Below are 17,928 nucleotides of genomic sequence, written 5' to 3' on the forward strand. Positions count from 1 at the left end.
GGCTGAGATACATGAATATGACTGTGGATGAGAAGTAAATTCATCTAAAATAAGAAAATATCATATATTCGATTTTGTAAGAAAACGAATTACAATTCAGCTTTTTTATGTAGCTTGTTTATTTATATTACACATATATACATACATATATACATACTTGTTATACAAAAATATATTTTAAAAATCCAAGTGGAGAGGAAGATATTGCATTTGATCACTGGAACTATTCTGTTTCAATACTTTTAAAATTCAGATTTGAAGGAAACAACAAATCAAATGTCATTAATTTTTCAGAAAGCTTTATGTTCACATAAATTCATCATTCAAGTATATTTTTACTGAAACAATAAGCCATTTGACCTGTTGCAAAGTCAAACTGAATAAGCCATGATATGAAAAAAAAGGCAGTTTTCTTTAACTCTGCTTTCATCAGCCTAGAATCAGCTTCTGACATGAAATGAAGAGCATGACAGTGACTTTTAACCTTACAGTGATTTTTAATTTCACACTATTAATGCCATATTATAGGGCTGACAATTCACAAAACACATTATATTATTTGTTTACAGTCTCATTAAAAATAATAATTGTAAATTTTACTTTTCTTAATTTCTTTTTTATTCAATTTGAATGACAGTACATCTTTGTCATTGTGCTTGGCAACTTCACATCATACCTGAAGGAATATTTAAATATCCTATGGACAAAATATGTATATAAACTTATGAAAGATCTTGGTACTTTTTAATTAATTCAATAATAATTTCAATTCTACTGTAACAATCACAACAAATATAAAGAATTTAAGATAATATTCCTCACCATAGTCTTAACATTTTTTAAAAAGTGAATTTTCAAGGCACAAAAACATTATGTGATTTGCCCAAGGTCATGAAAGAAATGAAAGGCAGGCATAAAAGCTCCTTTTTTCTAACTTAAGCATCTGTACTAATCCTAGGTTATACCATCTTGCAAAATTAGCTCAGTGCAATAAATACAGAAACTAGACTCATTATTTAGGAGTACTTGTTTAACTGAAATTGCTATTATTAATAAACTTAACTCTAGTAATCTATATGTTTATCATACATTATTAGGAGTTCATAAAAGGAAACATGATAATTTTCTGAATTATTAGGCATGTACTGAATTAAATTTGACATGACTAAATAAAACAAAATTTACAATTTAAATGAGTTCAGCAAAGGATGCTTATTAACATGATTTTTATAATAATCCATGATTATAAAATTTACAAAATTTAGAAGACAATACAATACACACAAACATATTAATATAAATGTACCGAATCGCCTTCTAGTGGAGCTTTTGATTTTTATGAAAACGTTCTAACAAAGCACTCATAATGTTTCCTGGTATTCTTTGATGCTTATCAATCAAAGCTTGAACAGCATTCTTCGTCTATCAAGAAAATAACAGAAAAGCCATTATTCTTTTAGTTCTCAACAGAGATCATTTATTTTGTAAAGATTTTAATGTACTATTACTTTTAAGAAATCATCCCTAATTTAGCACCCATTTCTCTTCAGAATTATTGGTTTTCTTCTCAGAATAACCATAGGATATTTCTTATACTTACTTTATTATGCTTGAATTACAGTATTGTCCACCTGGGTATTTCCTACACCAGAGATATATACTAACATTTCTACAGCACTGCGTACAGCAATGCCTCTCACACTTTTTAAAAGAAGTAAAGGGAAAAACTCAAATGAACAAAAGTAGCAGGAAATTTTCTGGTAGACAAATGGAAGTTTTACTCCTTTCTATCCATTAATAAACTGTTGTATATTTTTCTTTCATCACCATAGACACCAAAAAATTATTTCAGGCAATGAAAAAGGAAAAAGTGAGGAAAACTATAAATGAATGAGCTGATATACTTTAGTTCATTACCTAAATGTCTAGACAGTTTAAAAAGAATTTAAATTAAATCATAAGAATAGAAAAGTCATTTGGATATTTCAAGAAATCAAAACTATTTGTTTCCCATTCAGTTCATGACAAATTTCAACAAATTTCAAATTTTTACTTTGAAATCAGTTGTGGCTGTCAAAAAAAAAAGTTTACGCACGTATATCGTGCATGCATGCACAAGTATACATGCTTCCTTTCAGATGCTAACCTTTCAATGAGACTTCTTTTTAAAACCTTGGAAATCCCTCTATTTAAATATAAGTAATAAGCCCTAGCCCAAAGATGAATTTTAAAAATATGCCTCTCGAAACTACAGATTTTCATATCTGTGAAATGGAACTATTTTATACAGTTATCATAAGGATTTAAGGAAATTGAAACTATGTCTTCAGGTGAGTAACATATAGGTTGTGTTCTATGAAGTATGTTTTTAAAATTTTATTCACTTCCTCAAAAAAATATTAGGTGCTTTAGAAGCTATAACATCAGCAAAACAAAGCTCAAATCTCAAGGAGCTCATAAGCATAATCAAGTACAAAGTATTTACAACGTAAGATCATTTGCGACATGTATCATCTGAGATGTGAAAAGAAAGTATTTGAAGTTCAGACTTGTGGGCCCATTTGGTGGGCAAGAACCAGGGAAGAACACATCAACGAGGTTTAGTTTGAGTCTCCAGAGACCAGTAACATCTCAGTAACAGTGAATGAAAAAGCATGAGAGATGAGACCACAGGAAAACAACTAACTGTAGAAGGAATGGCAAGGTAGAGAGTTTGGCTAGAGTTTCAGGTATGTGTTCATAATAAGCTGGGTTGCATAAGGCTTTAAAATTAGTATTCTATTAAATCATAAAGGGAGTTAAACACCAAGTGGAAAAGTATAGATGTTGTTTAGTATGAACTGAGGGGCCAAGAAAGGATTTGAGGATGAAGAAATATAAGGACTATGTATCAAGAAAATACAACTGTTGCAAAGATCACCAATGATCCCCTCGGGTCACTAAACCCAATAATCATTCTTTTAATCTTATGTGACCTGTCAATCACCCTTGATCTTACTCCTGTAACTACTGATAAACATGAGAGGAAAAGCTAGTTTCGTCTAGCTTTCAGGTTGCTCACTTTCAATCTCCTTCTGTAGATTTATAACCCCCAAATCAGGCACAGATTTATTCTTCAAAGGTTCAGTAATCTTACTCATTTCCACAGCTTTAATTACCATCCATTTGCTGATGACTCCAAATTTGTATCTCCAGGCCACTCAATTTCAAATAGAAATGTTAAATATAACTTCCCTTGATTGTTTTAAAGGCACCTCAAACCTGCTTAAGACTAAACTAACGTTCTTTCCCCCTCAAATGTCGTCCTTTCCTGAGTTCCCTCCCTATTACAGCCAATGATACATAAATCTAGCCAGGTAAGCTGAAGCCCCAGAGTCAACCTCACAACTCACAACAGCCATTCCATCAGTAGCAACCATTAGTATCACCTCCCCAATACTACTCAGATCAGTCCACGTCTCTCCATCTTCCTTCTACCTTAATAATACATACATACATACATACATACATATATATAAAACGTACATACATGTAAGTGAATCTGTACTTAGATGCCTACGTGGATGTGAGTATGAGGATGTAGAGTGAGAGGAGTAGAGACAGAAACAGACATTGTAAACATGGAAACAAAACAACGGAGAAATTAAGACTGAGAGAACTTTAAGGAAATATCCCAAATGTCCTCTTCAATATTAGTGCAATGGATTTTAATTTAGATGTAGTGTTTACAAAATGGTTCTCCACAATCAAATGCCTGAATAGTCTATTACCCATTTTTAAAATGAGGTTTATTTCCACATTAATTTGGATGCTAGTCATTTTGAATGTGTAATAATCCAGGGATCATTATGTTCTTGTTTATAATTTTATTAACAATGAAGATTAGAAAATCATAACAATGTATTTACAAAAGGAAAATTTCAAGTATTCTTTATTTCAGGTACACTTTAGTTCAATAATAACTTAACAGTAAAAAATACGGCTGGGGCAACAAGATACTTAAGTACATTCCCTCAAGAAATTCTATTAAACTGTGCTTTAGTCAGCTGCTTCTGCTAACTTAAGTACTGATAATAAAGTACATGAAGTAACTGGAGATAATAACTAAGATATTTCAATGGTCCAGAAAGACATTTCCTTTCTTGCTAAGTTTGAATTGGTGAAGCCTACACACACACACACACACACACACACACACACACACACACACACGATGAAGCTTATATATGTATATATGTGAAACTTACATATATGTATGTATATATGTAAGTAACACACATACGAAGAGGGAGAAATTTTTTTTCATATAAAATCCTCATATGAAAAAATCAAGTCACTGGAATTCAACTATCAATAATACATCCTCTTTAACTGAGAAAAGAAAGGGAATAGAATTTGTTTAATTTCAAACTTAAAAGAAACCTTTGAAATAAGGTCAGGCTTTTCTTCCCCTCTCTCCCCATCAGCTTCTATTTTGACCATAAAAAAAAAGACAATATCTGTGAAGTATTTCTAACTAGCTCTGACCCATTTAAATCCTAATAGATAGGAAGAAAAAAATTGAAAAAGAACAAAACAACTCGGTTATATCCTAAAGGAGAATACATTTGTTAGAGGACAGCAAAGAAATGTGCCATGTTAACAATAGAGAAGCGATGTCACAGGGTGAGGTCTCAGCCTGGTGGACTCCTGCAGCTATCTTAGGAAGGCATCGCTTCAGGATGAGAGAAAGAGTCATGCTTTGCAGAGAGCATGTCCTAATCCTGAAAATCAGTGTCATAAAGTTTTACTTTTAAAACAAAAAAGAGCAATAAACTGTGAGTGTACTTAATGAACCATTAGAATAACTGGAGGTAAGTTTTCTAAAAATAGACAAGTTCATAGACAAGGCCCATTAACGTTACCTTCCTGAAACTTCCCATGTAGCAGCTATTTGATTTGAATAGTATCATCTAATGTAACATTATAGTTGGTTCAGGTAGTCATCCTTTTCTAAGTGTCTGACTTTGCTGAGTCAGACCATAACACATTCATGCATTCCCACCACCTGTTCTGGGCCTTATCTGAAGAAGGAGTCCAGGTCCTGTTCCACTAGAATCCAGTGTAGCCATGTGACTGCTTTGGCCAATAACATGTCAGTGAAAGTGAGTGAGTCACTTCCAAACAGAAGCTTTGAGTGCCATCTCATAGTTCCATTCCTGACATTTTCCATTTGCCATGAAATGGCAACCTCCAACACAGGGTTCTTTCAGCCTGAACCCTGGATGAAGAACACATGGACCTCAGGGGAAACATAACATGAATAAAAAGTAAGTTTTACTATCTGAACCCTCTCAGATTCTATGGCTGTTATTGGAGCATAACCCAGCAAAGCTGACTAAATCACCAGTATTCCCGTGTGAAATAGTGATAACAAAGCCTATCCTAGAAAATTGAAGTGAGGAGTAAATCAGACTATACATGGAAAAGAAGAAGTGAGATTATCTTTGTTCACTGATGATATGATTTTATAAGTAGGAAATCCAAAAGATTTCACAAAGAACTGTTAGAACTAATAAATTCTGCAAAGTTGCAGGATATAAAATCAACACACAAAAATCAGTTGTGTTTCTATACCCTCGTTATGAACAATCTGAAAAAGAAAATGAAAAACAATCTCATCAAAAAGAATAAAATACTTAGGAATAAACCAAGGAAGAGAAAATCTTATACATTGAAAACTATACAAAAATTGCTGAAAGAAATTAATTTAGACACAAATAAATGGAAAGATATCCTGTATTCATAGATTTGGAAGATTTAATATTGTTAAGATGACCACACTATCCAAAGACATCTACACACTCAACACAATCTCTATTAAAATTCCAACAGCATTTTTGTACAAACAGACATCTTAAAATTCATAAGAAATGTCAAAAGACACTGAATAGCCAAAATGATTTGGAACTGAAAAAAGAAAATCAATGTTGCAGGCCTCACACTTCCTGATTTCAAAACATACTACAAAGCTACACTAATGAAAACTGGCATGAAGACAAATATTATGAACCAACGGAACAAAATAGCCCAGAAATAAACCTTTGCATGTATGATAAATGTTCTTTTGACAAGAGTGCCAAGACCACATAATGAGAAAGGACAGTCTCTTCATCGGGTAGTGGGAAAATTGGATATCCACATGTTAAAAAAAAAGAAGGTGGACCTCATATTACATATAAAAGTTAACTCCAAATGTACTGAAAAGCTAAACATAAGACCTAAAACTAAAAGACCTGTACTGGGAAAACTATAAAACACTGAAGAAACTGAGGAAGATACAAATAAATGAAAGCATATACTGAGCTCATGGATTGGAAGAATTAACATCATTAAAATGTCCATATTATCCAAACCAATCTATACATTCAATGAAATTCCTATTAAAATACCAGTGGATATTTCAAAGATCTAGAACAAATATTCCAAAAAAGATATGGAACCAAGAAAGACCCCAGATAGCCTCAGCAATCCTGAGAAAGAACAAAGTTGGAGAGATCACAATACCTAATATCAAACTATACTACAAGCTCACTGTAATCAGGACAGTCTGGTAGTGGCATAAGAACAGACACACAGATCAGTGGAACAGAACAGAGGGCCCAGAAATAAACCCACATCTCGATGGTCAATTAATATTTGACAAAGGGGCATCAGCATACAATGGAGTAAAAACAGTCCCTTCAATAAATGGTGTTAGGAGAATTGGACTGGTACATGCAAAAAAATGAAACTAGACGACCAACTTACACCACACACCAGAATAAACAACTTAAATATAAGTTGTGATACCATAAAAGTCCTAGCAGAAAACATAGGCAGTAATTTTCATATATCCCATGTAGTGATATTACTGCCAATATATCTCCTAAGGCAAGGGAAATGAAAGAAAAAATAAATAAATGGGACTATATCAAATTTAAAAGTTTCTGCATGACTAAAGAGACCATCATTAAATAGGAAAAGGGAACAGACTGTTTGGGAGAACATATTTACGAATGATACATTGGACAAGGGCTTAATCTCCAAAATAGATAAAGAACTCATATGACTGAACACTATCAAGACAAACAATCCAATTAAAAAATTGGCAAAGGACCTTAACAGATACTTCTCCAAGAAGGACATACACATGGCTCATAGACATGTGAAGAAATGCTCAGCATCACTAGCCATCGGAGAGATGAAAATTAAAACCACAGTGAGATATCGCCTCACACCTGTCAGATGACCATCATTAATAAATCAACAAGCAACAAGCAACAAGCAACAAGCGCTGGTGAGGATGTAGAGAAAAGGGAACCCCAGTGCACTGTTGGTGGGAATGCAGACTGGTGCAGTCAGTGCAGAAAACAGTATGGAATTTCCTAAAAAAATTAAAAATGGAACCACCTTTTGACCCGGCAATTCCACTGCTGGGAACAGACCATAAGAATCTTGAAACACCAATTCAAAATAACGTATGCACCCCTATGTTCATAGCAGTGCTATTTATAATAGCCAAGTGTTGGAAACATCCCAAGTGCCCATCAGTAGATGAGTAAAAAACTGTGATACATTTATACAATGGAATACTACGCAGCAGAAAGGAAGAAGTTCTACCTTCTGCATCAGTGTGGATGGAACTGACGACTATTATGCTAAGTGAAATAAGCCAAACACTTTTTGGTGAAAGACAAATACCATATGACCTCTCTTAAAACTGGAATCTAATGAACAAAACAAACTAATGAGAACCACAGAACCAGAGACATGGAAACATGGAACAGACCGTATCTGTCGGAGGAGAGAAGGGAAAAGGAAAATGGTGGAAGGAAGGGAAAAGGACTAGTTAAAGAACATGTATGAATGACTATGGACATAGACAAAAGAAAAGATTGACAGTGGGAGAGAAGGGTGGGCTGGGTGGAGGGGGGGAAGGGAAACGAATTGGAGCAATTGTAGTAGACAACAATAAAAAACAAGGTAGGAAAAAAGGACCTAAAACTATAAAACTCACAGGAGAAAAGCATCATGGTATTAAATTTGGCAATAATTTCTTGACTATGACACCAAAAGCACAGGTGTAAAAAAGAAAAATAGACAAATGGGACTATATCAAAGTGGAAAACTTCTGCACATCAAAAGAAATAATCAGCAGGGTTAAAAGGAACCTATGGAATGAGAGAAGATATCTGCAAACCGTATGTCTAATAAGGCACAGGTGGCAAACAAGGCCTGAGGGCCGAACCTTGTTTTATCCTGCCCGGCACCTTGTTTCTACACGGTGGCTGTGCCAAGCTCTCACCTAGCTGTCAAGGACTAGTTACATTTACACGGCCCTAAAATTACATTTGGCCCTTTGAAGGCAACCGCAAAGCTGATGTGGCCTCTGGTGAAAATGAGTTTGACACCCCTGCAATAAGGGCTTAATATCCAGAATATAAAGAGCTTTCGTAGTGCAGTGGTTACCATGTTATTCACCTCACAGAATATACAAAGAAATCCACAATTCAACAACAATAAAAAAGACCCCAAATTATACAATTAGAAAATGGGTGATTTGAACAGACATTTCTCCAAAGAAGACATACAAGTGGTTAAGCAAATGAAAAGATGCTCAACAGCACTAATCATCAGAGAAATGCAAATTATAATTAAAATGAGATACCATCTCAAATTCATTAAAATGGCTACTATAAAAAATAAAAAATAACAAGTTTTTTAAGTACTCTAATAAAATTCTAGTTGAAGCTTAAAAAAAAAAAGTTTTGGCAAGGATGTGGAAAAATTGGAACCCTTATGCACTGTAGATGGGAATGTAAAATGGCATAGCCAGTATGGAAAATAGTATGGAGGAGGTTTCTCAAAAAATTAAAAATAGAGCCCTGGCTCATGTGGCTTAGTGGGCTGAGTACCAGACTGAGAACCAAAAAGTTGCAGGTTCAATTCCCAGTCGGGGCACATGCCTGGGTTGTGGGCCAGGTCCCCAGTTGGGGGCATGCATGAAGCATCCACACATCGATGCTTCTCTCCCTCTCTTTCTCCCTCCCTTCCCCTCTCTCTAAAAATAAATAAAACCTTTTTTTAATTTTTTAAAAAATAGAATAATCACATTGTGAAATATAGAAAATACATACTGATCTCTGTCCCTGGTTCCTGGCAGCAGCTCCAAAAACCCTTGTAATTTTCTGGGTTATAGGAGTGTCTTTTGTTTTATTGAGGCAACTGTGGGTGGGCTCCTGGATGAGGGCTGGTCATCAGGATGACCAAGCCACGGTTTGAAGCTTGGAATTTTCAGCTCCATTCCTCAGTTTCCAGAAAGGGGAGAGGGGATGGAAATGGAGGTTATAATTGATCATGCCTATGTAAGGAAGCCTTCAAAAAATCCCAATAGTACAGAGTTCAGGAAGCTTACAGGTGTGTGAACACATCTACACCAGATGGGTGATGCACCTATCTCCATGGGACCAGAAGCTCCTGTGGTTGCGACAATCCCAGACCTGGCCCTGTGTATCTCTTCCTCCGGCTGTTTACCTCTGTCCTTTATCATAATCTTTAGTAAACTGGTAAATGTGTCTCCCTGAGTTCTGTGAGCCACTCTAGCAAATTAATTAAACCTGAGAAGGGAGTTGTGGGAACTTTCAATTTGTAGCCAAACAGGACAGAAGTTGTAGGACCTAGGGACCTGCTACTTTCCATCGGCATCTCTAGGCAGATTGTGTCAGAACTGAGTTAAATTGTAAGACATCCAGCTGGTGTCAGAGAATTGCTTCATGTGGGAAGAACCTCCAACCATCTGGTGACAAGAGTGTCACAAGTGTTCTGTGTAAGAGTACACACAGATGAAAGAAAGACAGGAAAGAGACATGTTTTTGATGCCTATGCTTTTGGTATCATAGTCCTTCCCTACACAGAAGGGAAAAACTAGTTTCTCCCTTCCACATATGATGCAGCAATCTCATTTTGGGTAGAGGGGATATCCACAGGAATTCAAAGCAGGATCTTGAAAACATATTTGCACACCCAGGTTCACTGTAGTGGAAGCAAACCAAATTGTCCATCAATAAATGAATGGATAAACGGATAAACAAAATGCGGCATATACATACAATGGAACATTAACCAGCCTTTAAAAAAATGGAAATCCTGTCACACGCTACAATATGAATAAACCTTGAGGAGTGAAATAAACCAGTCACAAAAAGGCAAATAACGTTATGATTCCACTTATATGAAGTTTCTAAAGTAGTCAAAATAGTAACAGAAGGTATTTAGAATGGTGGTTGCCAGGGACCTGGGGGAGGACAAATGGGAAGCTGGTGTATGATCTCACTTGTATGCGGAACCTAAAAAAGCTGAACTCATGGAAACACAGGACAGAATGGTGGTTGCCAGAGGCTGGGCTGTGGGGAAATGGGAGGTGTTAGTCAAGGATACAAACTTCCAGCTATAAGATAAATTAAGTTCTGAGGATCTAATGCATAGCATGGTGACTCTAGTTGACAATAGTGTATTATGTATTTGAGAGTTGCTAAGAGAACAGATCATAAATATTCTCAGCACACACAAAGAAAAGGTAATTATGGAGATGATGGATGTGTTAACCTTTGTGTGATAATCATTTAGCAATATATACATGTATCAAATCTTCACACTGTATACTTTAAACTTACACAATGTTATATTTCAATTACATCTCAATATAGTTTGGGGAAAAATATTGTGTAGTCCATTATCATGAATCAGAATAAAGTGTTGATGGATATATACGATAAGAAAGAAGGGAAAGGAAAGGAAAAGAAAGGGAAAGGGGAAAGGAAGAAGGAAAGAAAAAAAAAACAGTTGGTGTTCACTAGGTATAGAGATTCAGTTTTGCAGGATAAAAAGGTTTTAGAGATTATTTGCACAATGTTTAGTATATTTAACTCTATTGAACCATACATTTAAATTAAAAATGGTTAAGTTGATAAATTTACATTATATGTTTTTACCACAATTAAAATTTTTTTTAAAGAAATCAAACTATCTATATAAAAAGCATAGCATATTCATCTTATTTTCTAGGAGATTCAATGATATAACACTTATTGCCTTTTATGTAGTTTCTTTCATACTCTCAGAAAAGTATAATTGCAAACTGAGTGGACTTATCTCATGTCTCTTTATCTCTTTGCAGAAACGAATAGTACTACTGATCATTCCCACTTTTTAAAAAACTTCACCTGCTGACTTCTCTCACATAATTGTACTTGTTCTCCTACCTCTCTGCTACTTCCCTTTCAGCCAGCTTGGGTTGTTTCCCATCACCTGTTCCTTAAATGTTGTATCTTCTACAATCTGCCTTTAGTTCTCTTTGTTCTCTAACCTGCCCTGTATAGCTCATGGCTCCAGTAATTATGTCAGGGCAAATGACTTACAAACCATCACCAGTTCTGACTTCTTTCCCAAACTTGAGTAAAATATTTCCAAAAACCTACATATATATGAGGTCTGTCCAGAAAAAGTCAAACCATTGTTAATATAACAAGAATGATTTGCACAAAACTGATGTAACCCGCTGGCCAAGAAGAGTAGACTGGGACACACATACGTGAACAATGGTGACTTCACCATACTAGCCAATGGGGGCAACAGACATTGCTGAGTGAGCATGTGTACTCTGAGGCTATCCCATTCAAAATGACTGAGCAAGTAGAGCAACAAATCTGTTCAAATTTTGTGTTAAGCTTGAACATTCTTCTGCAGAAACTATTTGGATGATTCAGAAAGCCACAGCTATGGGCAGCTGGTGATTGCCAACTTTAACATGACAACACACCCACTCATATACATCACACCTTGCACAGGGTTTTGAGGGAAAACATCAAATTACCCAGGTGACCCAGACCCTCTACCACTCAGATTTGCACCCTGAAACTTCTGGCTTTTCCCAATATTTAAAACTACCTTTGAAAGGGAAGGGTTTTCAGACCATCAATGAAATTCAGTAAAATATGACAGGGCAGCTGATGGTGACTGAGAGAACTCTGTGAGGTCCCAAGGTGTCTGCTTTGAAGGGGACAGAGGTGTCATGGCCCTATGTATAATGTTTCTTGTATCTTGTATCCTCTTCAATAAATGCTTCCATTTTTCTTATTAGATGGCTGGATACTTTCTGGACAGACCTTGAAAGTGTATGCATAGCTATCATTATATAGAATTATACAGAATTAGTTTTCAAGTCTGGTGCATTCTATCTCTGTAAAATCTCTCAAATCTGTACCTTCCTCTACCTTTCAAGTAGATAAGATCATTACCTAATTCATTCATTCATCAAACATTTATTCAGATATAACTACCTAATACTGTACTAGGAACTAGAAATACAAAAATTCAAGGCATAACCTCTGCTCTGAAAAAGGGCACTTTAATTTACATGTCCTAAGTTATCACAGTTGCTAGTATCAACACAAACCATTGCAGAGGAAGAGATTATACATCTGCTTGCTCTAGCCAACAAATTCTGAGTGCACCTGATATGAGCCATTTCTAAACACAGGTTTATCCTAATTTAAATATATTTGATAGACAAATTTCCTGGTATGATACTTAAGGGCCTAAAAATGTAGCTCCTACTTACTTTTTCAATTTCATCAACCAAACCATACCCACTAAGCTAGTGATCCCAAATTTATTCCACAGCTGTTGTTAAGTGCTATTCAAGGAGAAACAGAGGGTTTTGGTCAAATGAGATTGGAAAATGCTCTTTGAAAAAAAGTTAAATAGACCACTCTACTGTAGGGCTTCTTAAAATCTTTAATATGTTAATGTGCTTTGCAAAATTCTTAGAGGAGAATTTATTACACAGTCTTTCCCAACCTCCCTGTTCTAATCACATCAGACCACTCAAAACTATTGGTATATGCAGTCAACTTAGTTCCTACCACTGTTTCTTTGTTCATACTCTGTCTTCCACGCCAAGTCCACACATCCAAAACATGCCCACCTTTCAAATGCCCTCATTCTAAACAGTTTTCTAGTTTTTCAACTTACAAAGAAAGCAGTCTCTATTCTTTTTGAGTTTTACTAGTCTCACTCAAATTCAGCCTCCATAGTGCTTCTATGGAGCTTCTAGTAATCTTTCTAAATGCAAACCTATTATGGGTTGGCCAAAAAGTTCATTTGGTTTTTTCCATGAGATGGCTCTAGTAGCACTTAGTTCTCTTTAACTTCATTTGAAACAATTTTGTTAGATTGCATTATGACAGCTGTCACAGCAGCTTGCATTAAAAAAACAATTTATTGAAATTAATGAACTTTTGTGAAGCCATTTTAATATTGAAGATGGAGGAAAATAAGCAACATTTTCAGTATATTACACTTTATTATTTCAAGAGAAATAAAAACATAACTGAAACGCATCTTGCTGGATGATGTTCCACGGTCAGACAGACCAGTTGAAGGTGATAGAGATAAAATAGAGACATTAATTAAGAACACTCAATGTTATACCATGCAGGAGATAGACAACATACTCAAAATATCCAAATCAATAAAGTTGTCAGTGAAAATGAAAAATGTGTCATTCACAGAAAAAAGGAAATGAAATTTTCCGCTAACCCAGTAATTTAGATACTTTCCCTTTGTGCTTCCATAATACTCTAGCACAGCAGTTCTCAACCAGGGTTGATTTTGTGCCCCAGGTGACATATGACAAGGTTTATAGACTTGTTTTTGTCATACTTTAGAACAGACAGTTCTTTGTTGCGGGGAGCTGGGGAGCTGTCCAGTGCATTGTAGGATGTTCAGGACCATCCAAGGCCTCTGCTCACTAGATGGCAGTAGCACCACCACTTCCCAAGTCCTGCCCACTGTGACAATGAAAAATGTCTCCAGACTGGCAAATGTTCCCTGGTGATCAGAAATCACCACCGATCTACAGCATGCTTGTAAAGTAAATTAATAAATTAATGAATTAATTTTATTATAATATTGAGAGTAAAAAAGTCTACCAAAGGACTAAGAAAGAAAAAATAATTTACCTTTTCTGCTAATTCTTCTGCTGTTATCTTTGGGTCATATGGAATAGGATCACCTAAATAGGTGCGTAACTTCACTGGAAAACCTCCATACATTGGAGCAAATGGATAGCGGAATTTTTCATAAAGCCACCTAAATAACCCTGTTTTAAAGTAAACAAAATCATTTAATTGGTTACATATTCTGAGCATGTAACTACAAACTCTCAAATTAATCATGTAAAGTTTAGAGGAAGGTGGCAAACAAAATCACCTCTTGGTAATTTTTGTTTTAAGTTGAGCTTTTCCTCAGTTGCCATAAATGTGCAGGAAGTTAATAGAAGAAACTGGAAAGTAATGAGGGAACTTATGGGTACTCTGTACTTTCTGTTCAATTTTTCTGTAAACCTAAAAATTCTCAAAAAAAGGCCTATTGATTTTTTTTAAATTAGCTTTTAAAAGTATGAGAATTTTAAAGGCAAACAAAGTACTATTATTGAAAAACAAAGGGTAAAGCCTGAAACCAAAAACTAGAAACTAAAAAGTCTAGAGACTCAAAAACATGTAATTTAGCCCTGGCTGGGTGGCGCAGTTAATTACAAGTTGGTTGGAACATCATCCCGTACACCAAAAGGTTGCAGGTTTGATTCCTGATCAGGGCACATTGGTTGTGGGTTCAGTTCCCAGCTGGGGCATGAACAGGAGGCAATCAATCAGTCTTTCTCTCATATGGATGTTTCTTTCTCTCTCTCTCTTCATTCCCTTTCCATTCTCTCTAAAATTAATAAACATATCCTCAGGTGAAGATTTTTAAAAACCTACTTAAAAAAACTAAGCATGATTTTAAAAAATATATGTGATTTACATGAGTAAAAAAAAATGGAAGCATAAAATAAATTCACAAGCATGAGACCAAAATGCATCAATAAACTAGGTAAAAACTAAAATATTGTAAATTAGGGCAATCATGACAAAGCAAAGAATTACTAATGCTAATGATAATGTATATATAATTTAGCAAGATTAAAAGTATTAACAATGCAAAATAAACTGATACTTTAAGACTAAGTTAAAAAAAAAATCCAAAAAGGCAAGCAACATGGAATACATAATCATTAATTGTACTGGATATTTAAATCACTGTTTACATATGGAAACACTGTAAGGCCCAAAGAAAAACTAAAAAAAAGTCACTAGGCACTAATTTTTGATATTCAACTACCAAAGTTAAAAAAAAAATTAAAGCAGTATAAAAGGATTTTGAGATCACTTTTCAATTAAAGAAGCAAAATCAAGAATAATTTCTGGTATGCAACTTAAATTCTAAAGAATGATCTGTGAGAAATTAAAATAAATAACTTCTGTCAAAAAAACAAAAGTTAAATGTCTCATCAATCTGCCTTTCCACTTAAGTTTGAAAAGAAAAAAGTAAGACCTATAAAACATAATGGAATGTCAACAACAAAGCAATGTCGGACAAAAAAGAAATAAGTTTAAAGTTCTTCAGAAAGGGATTTGGGTGAGGATATAAACACTAACAATATAATGCTAGGGATATAAAATACAGTCAACCAAATGTCATGTATAAAGCTTACAGTAAAAAAAATAAAAGCACAAAAATTTCAAAAGAGAAAAGAGACATTGCACAGGAATAGCACTCCTATAACTAGATTCGGAGCTTATTTTGTTACTGCTCAATTAAAGGTCAGCAAAAAGAAGCAAGCATATCATGGTTCAAAATATTTGAAAACAAACAAATAAAAAAGTAACAAATCAAGAAATAAAACCAAGGCAAATTATATTTCTTTAGGTTATTCACCTTAATTCAGTATCATATTGTCATCCATTGTTAAAGCTGTAACTTCTTCAGTGGTGAGTTAGGAAGATGGTCTGAGTTATACGTAAATCTGTCCTAACCTTCAACAACATATTTTAATGCAAGTAAACTACATAATTTACTCTGTAATTTTAAAAAGTCCATGAAAAACAAGCTTCAGTATGTTTAAGAGACAAAAATCCAACATTTAAGGACTGCCATTACTTAGAACCAGTTATTTAGCCTTTAAATAGGAAAACATCTACATTTTGAACCCTTCATGGGTTCAAAAGCCCAAATATTTAAAATATTACATTATGAAAACTTAAAAAAGAAACCAAAAAATAAAATAAAATACTGTATTATAAATATTACAGTATAATTAGAAAAACCATATGAACCAGAACTTACTTGTTCCTCCAAGTGATCTAAATCCTTCTCGAATATTTTGTGTAAACATAGGAATAATGGGCTAAAGAGAAAATGTGAATTAAAAAGTGAATATATTAATCTATTTAATATATTGAGTTACTAATGTAAACTTTTGAGGGACTATTAAAGATTATGAAAACAAAGTACTTATAAAATAAAGGTACACTTTTACCACTAGGTTGCTTAGACTAAACTTGGTCATTTGTAGAAATAATTTAACAAAATAAAATAAATGTTGAAAATTAAATTGGTTTTAGTGGGTTACTGAATGCTATGCTCAGTGACAAAAAAGTTAGAAGACAAAGAGTCTCGCTACTGGGAAATTTATATAAATTTAAATGACAAGTTTTGGCAACATGCCGTCACAATATTAGTAAAACATCATTTTTTGTGAGCTTATTAAATCTAAAAGTGTTCAACATCAATGAAAAGGATAAGACTCACCACAAAAAAAGGAAAACCATATATATAAAAGAATTCTTCACATCATTAATTTTAGAGGATTTCTTCTTACAAGTTTATGGTTCTCATTTTTCTATGAATGTCAATAATAAGTAAAATTTAAAAAATGAAGACCTTAAGCAAATGTCATAAAACAATGGGTGAAGGAGCAAAGGATCACATGAGGAGGTTATGCCACAGTAAAACTGACGTAGATGAAAAACTGAACACTTTAAAACATACACAAAATGTACCAAGTGAAATGGTTTTAGAATAGAAAACACTGGTGGAGGCAGTGAGTGTCATTTGACTTATAATCTGTATTTGCTTCATACAGAAATACTTGCCTTGGTGAGTGAGGTTTGAGATATGTAAATAAGCTGAAATTTAAAAAGCCATTCCTATTCAGCTTTGAAAAACAGTAAAATATGGTGGACTGAAGGAAAGAGACTATAGATACAGCTTTTTTCATAAAACTCATTATCTCACACATAACTAACTGATCTTCTATTTACTGTATCTTTCCCCTCCCCGAGAAGGACTGTGGATAGCACATTGTTTGTTCACTGCTGTATCCCAGCATCTAGAACACACGTGGCTAACACAAGGCCCACAGGCCAAAGCCGGCCCTCAACCTTATTTTATCCGCTCAGCACCCTATTTCTACCTGGAACACAGTGGGTGCTAAACGGAAGTATGATGGATGAATTAAGGAAGGAATAAATAAAAAGAACAGAGAGACAATGGTTTCAATGTATTAATCCATTCTCTGAATATAAAAGGTCAGATATAGGCAGCAGTAATCTTAACACCAGTTAGGAAAAAGAGAGGTCATGTAAAGAAAAGAAGTCAGTATGTATGTAACAGGGTGCAGCCAAGAGGGGGGCCCCAAATAGGGATTTGCAATGGGGTCCAGGAAACATTAGAAAAATATATATATGATGTCCTCACCCCGACCAGTCTGAGCTGGGGGACGGGACACATGTAGGAGAGCCATTCAGAGCTGTTTTCTATAGCAACAGCTTTGCAGTTAACCTCTGGCATGGTCATTTAAGAAATCTATAACCTTCCATTGGTTTCATGGATATGTTAAATACCTGTGGCTGTGCTTTGAGCCAGGGGGATGGAAGTGACTTCCACTCAAGATGTAACTGGGAGGCAACTCCTCCAGGTTACAGCGCCTATGTGAGATCTTGGAGATGACTGGCTTCATGCCATGGG

General features: G+C 34.8%; 1 protein-coding gene across 1 annotated transcript in view; it reads right to left on the reverse strand.

Annotated features, from left to right (window-relative positions):
- Window positions 1-338: 338 nt before the first annotated feature.
- The window catches only part of TMEM68 (transmembrane protein 68), a 49,922-nt gene continuing 32,332 nt past the window's right edge, over window positions 339-17,928 (reverse strand). Inside the window, exons 6-8 of the mRNA XM_037028563.1 lie at window positions 16,246-16,306; window positions 14,043-14,182; window positions 339-1,422 (exon numbers count right to left, since the gene is read on the reverse strand). Of these exons, the coding sequence (XP_036884458.1) occupies window positions 1,318-1,422; window positions 14,043-14,182; window positions 16,246-16,306 (306 nt within the window). The 3' untranslated portion in view covers window positions 339-1,317. The remainder of the gene's footprint in view (window positions 1,423-14,042; window positions 14,183-16,245; window positions 16,307-17,928) is intronic.

Source organism: Sturnira hondurensis, unplaced genomic scaffold (genome assembly GCF_014824575.4).
Source record: "Sturnira hondurensis isolate 20B ecotype Veracruz unplaced genomic scaffold, ASM1482457v3 Scaffold0020080, whole genome shotgun sequence".
Lineage (NCBI taxonomy): Eukaryota > Metazoa > Chordata > Mammalia > Chiroptera > Phyllostomidae > Sturnira > Sturnira hondurensis.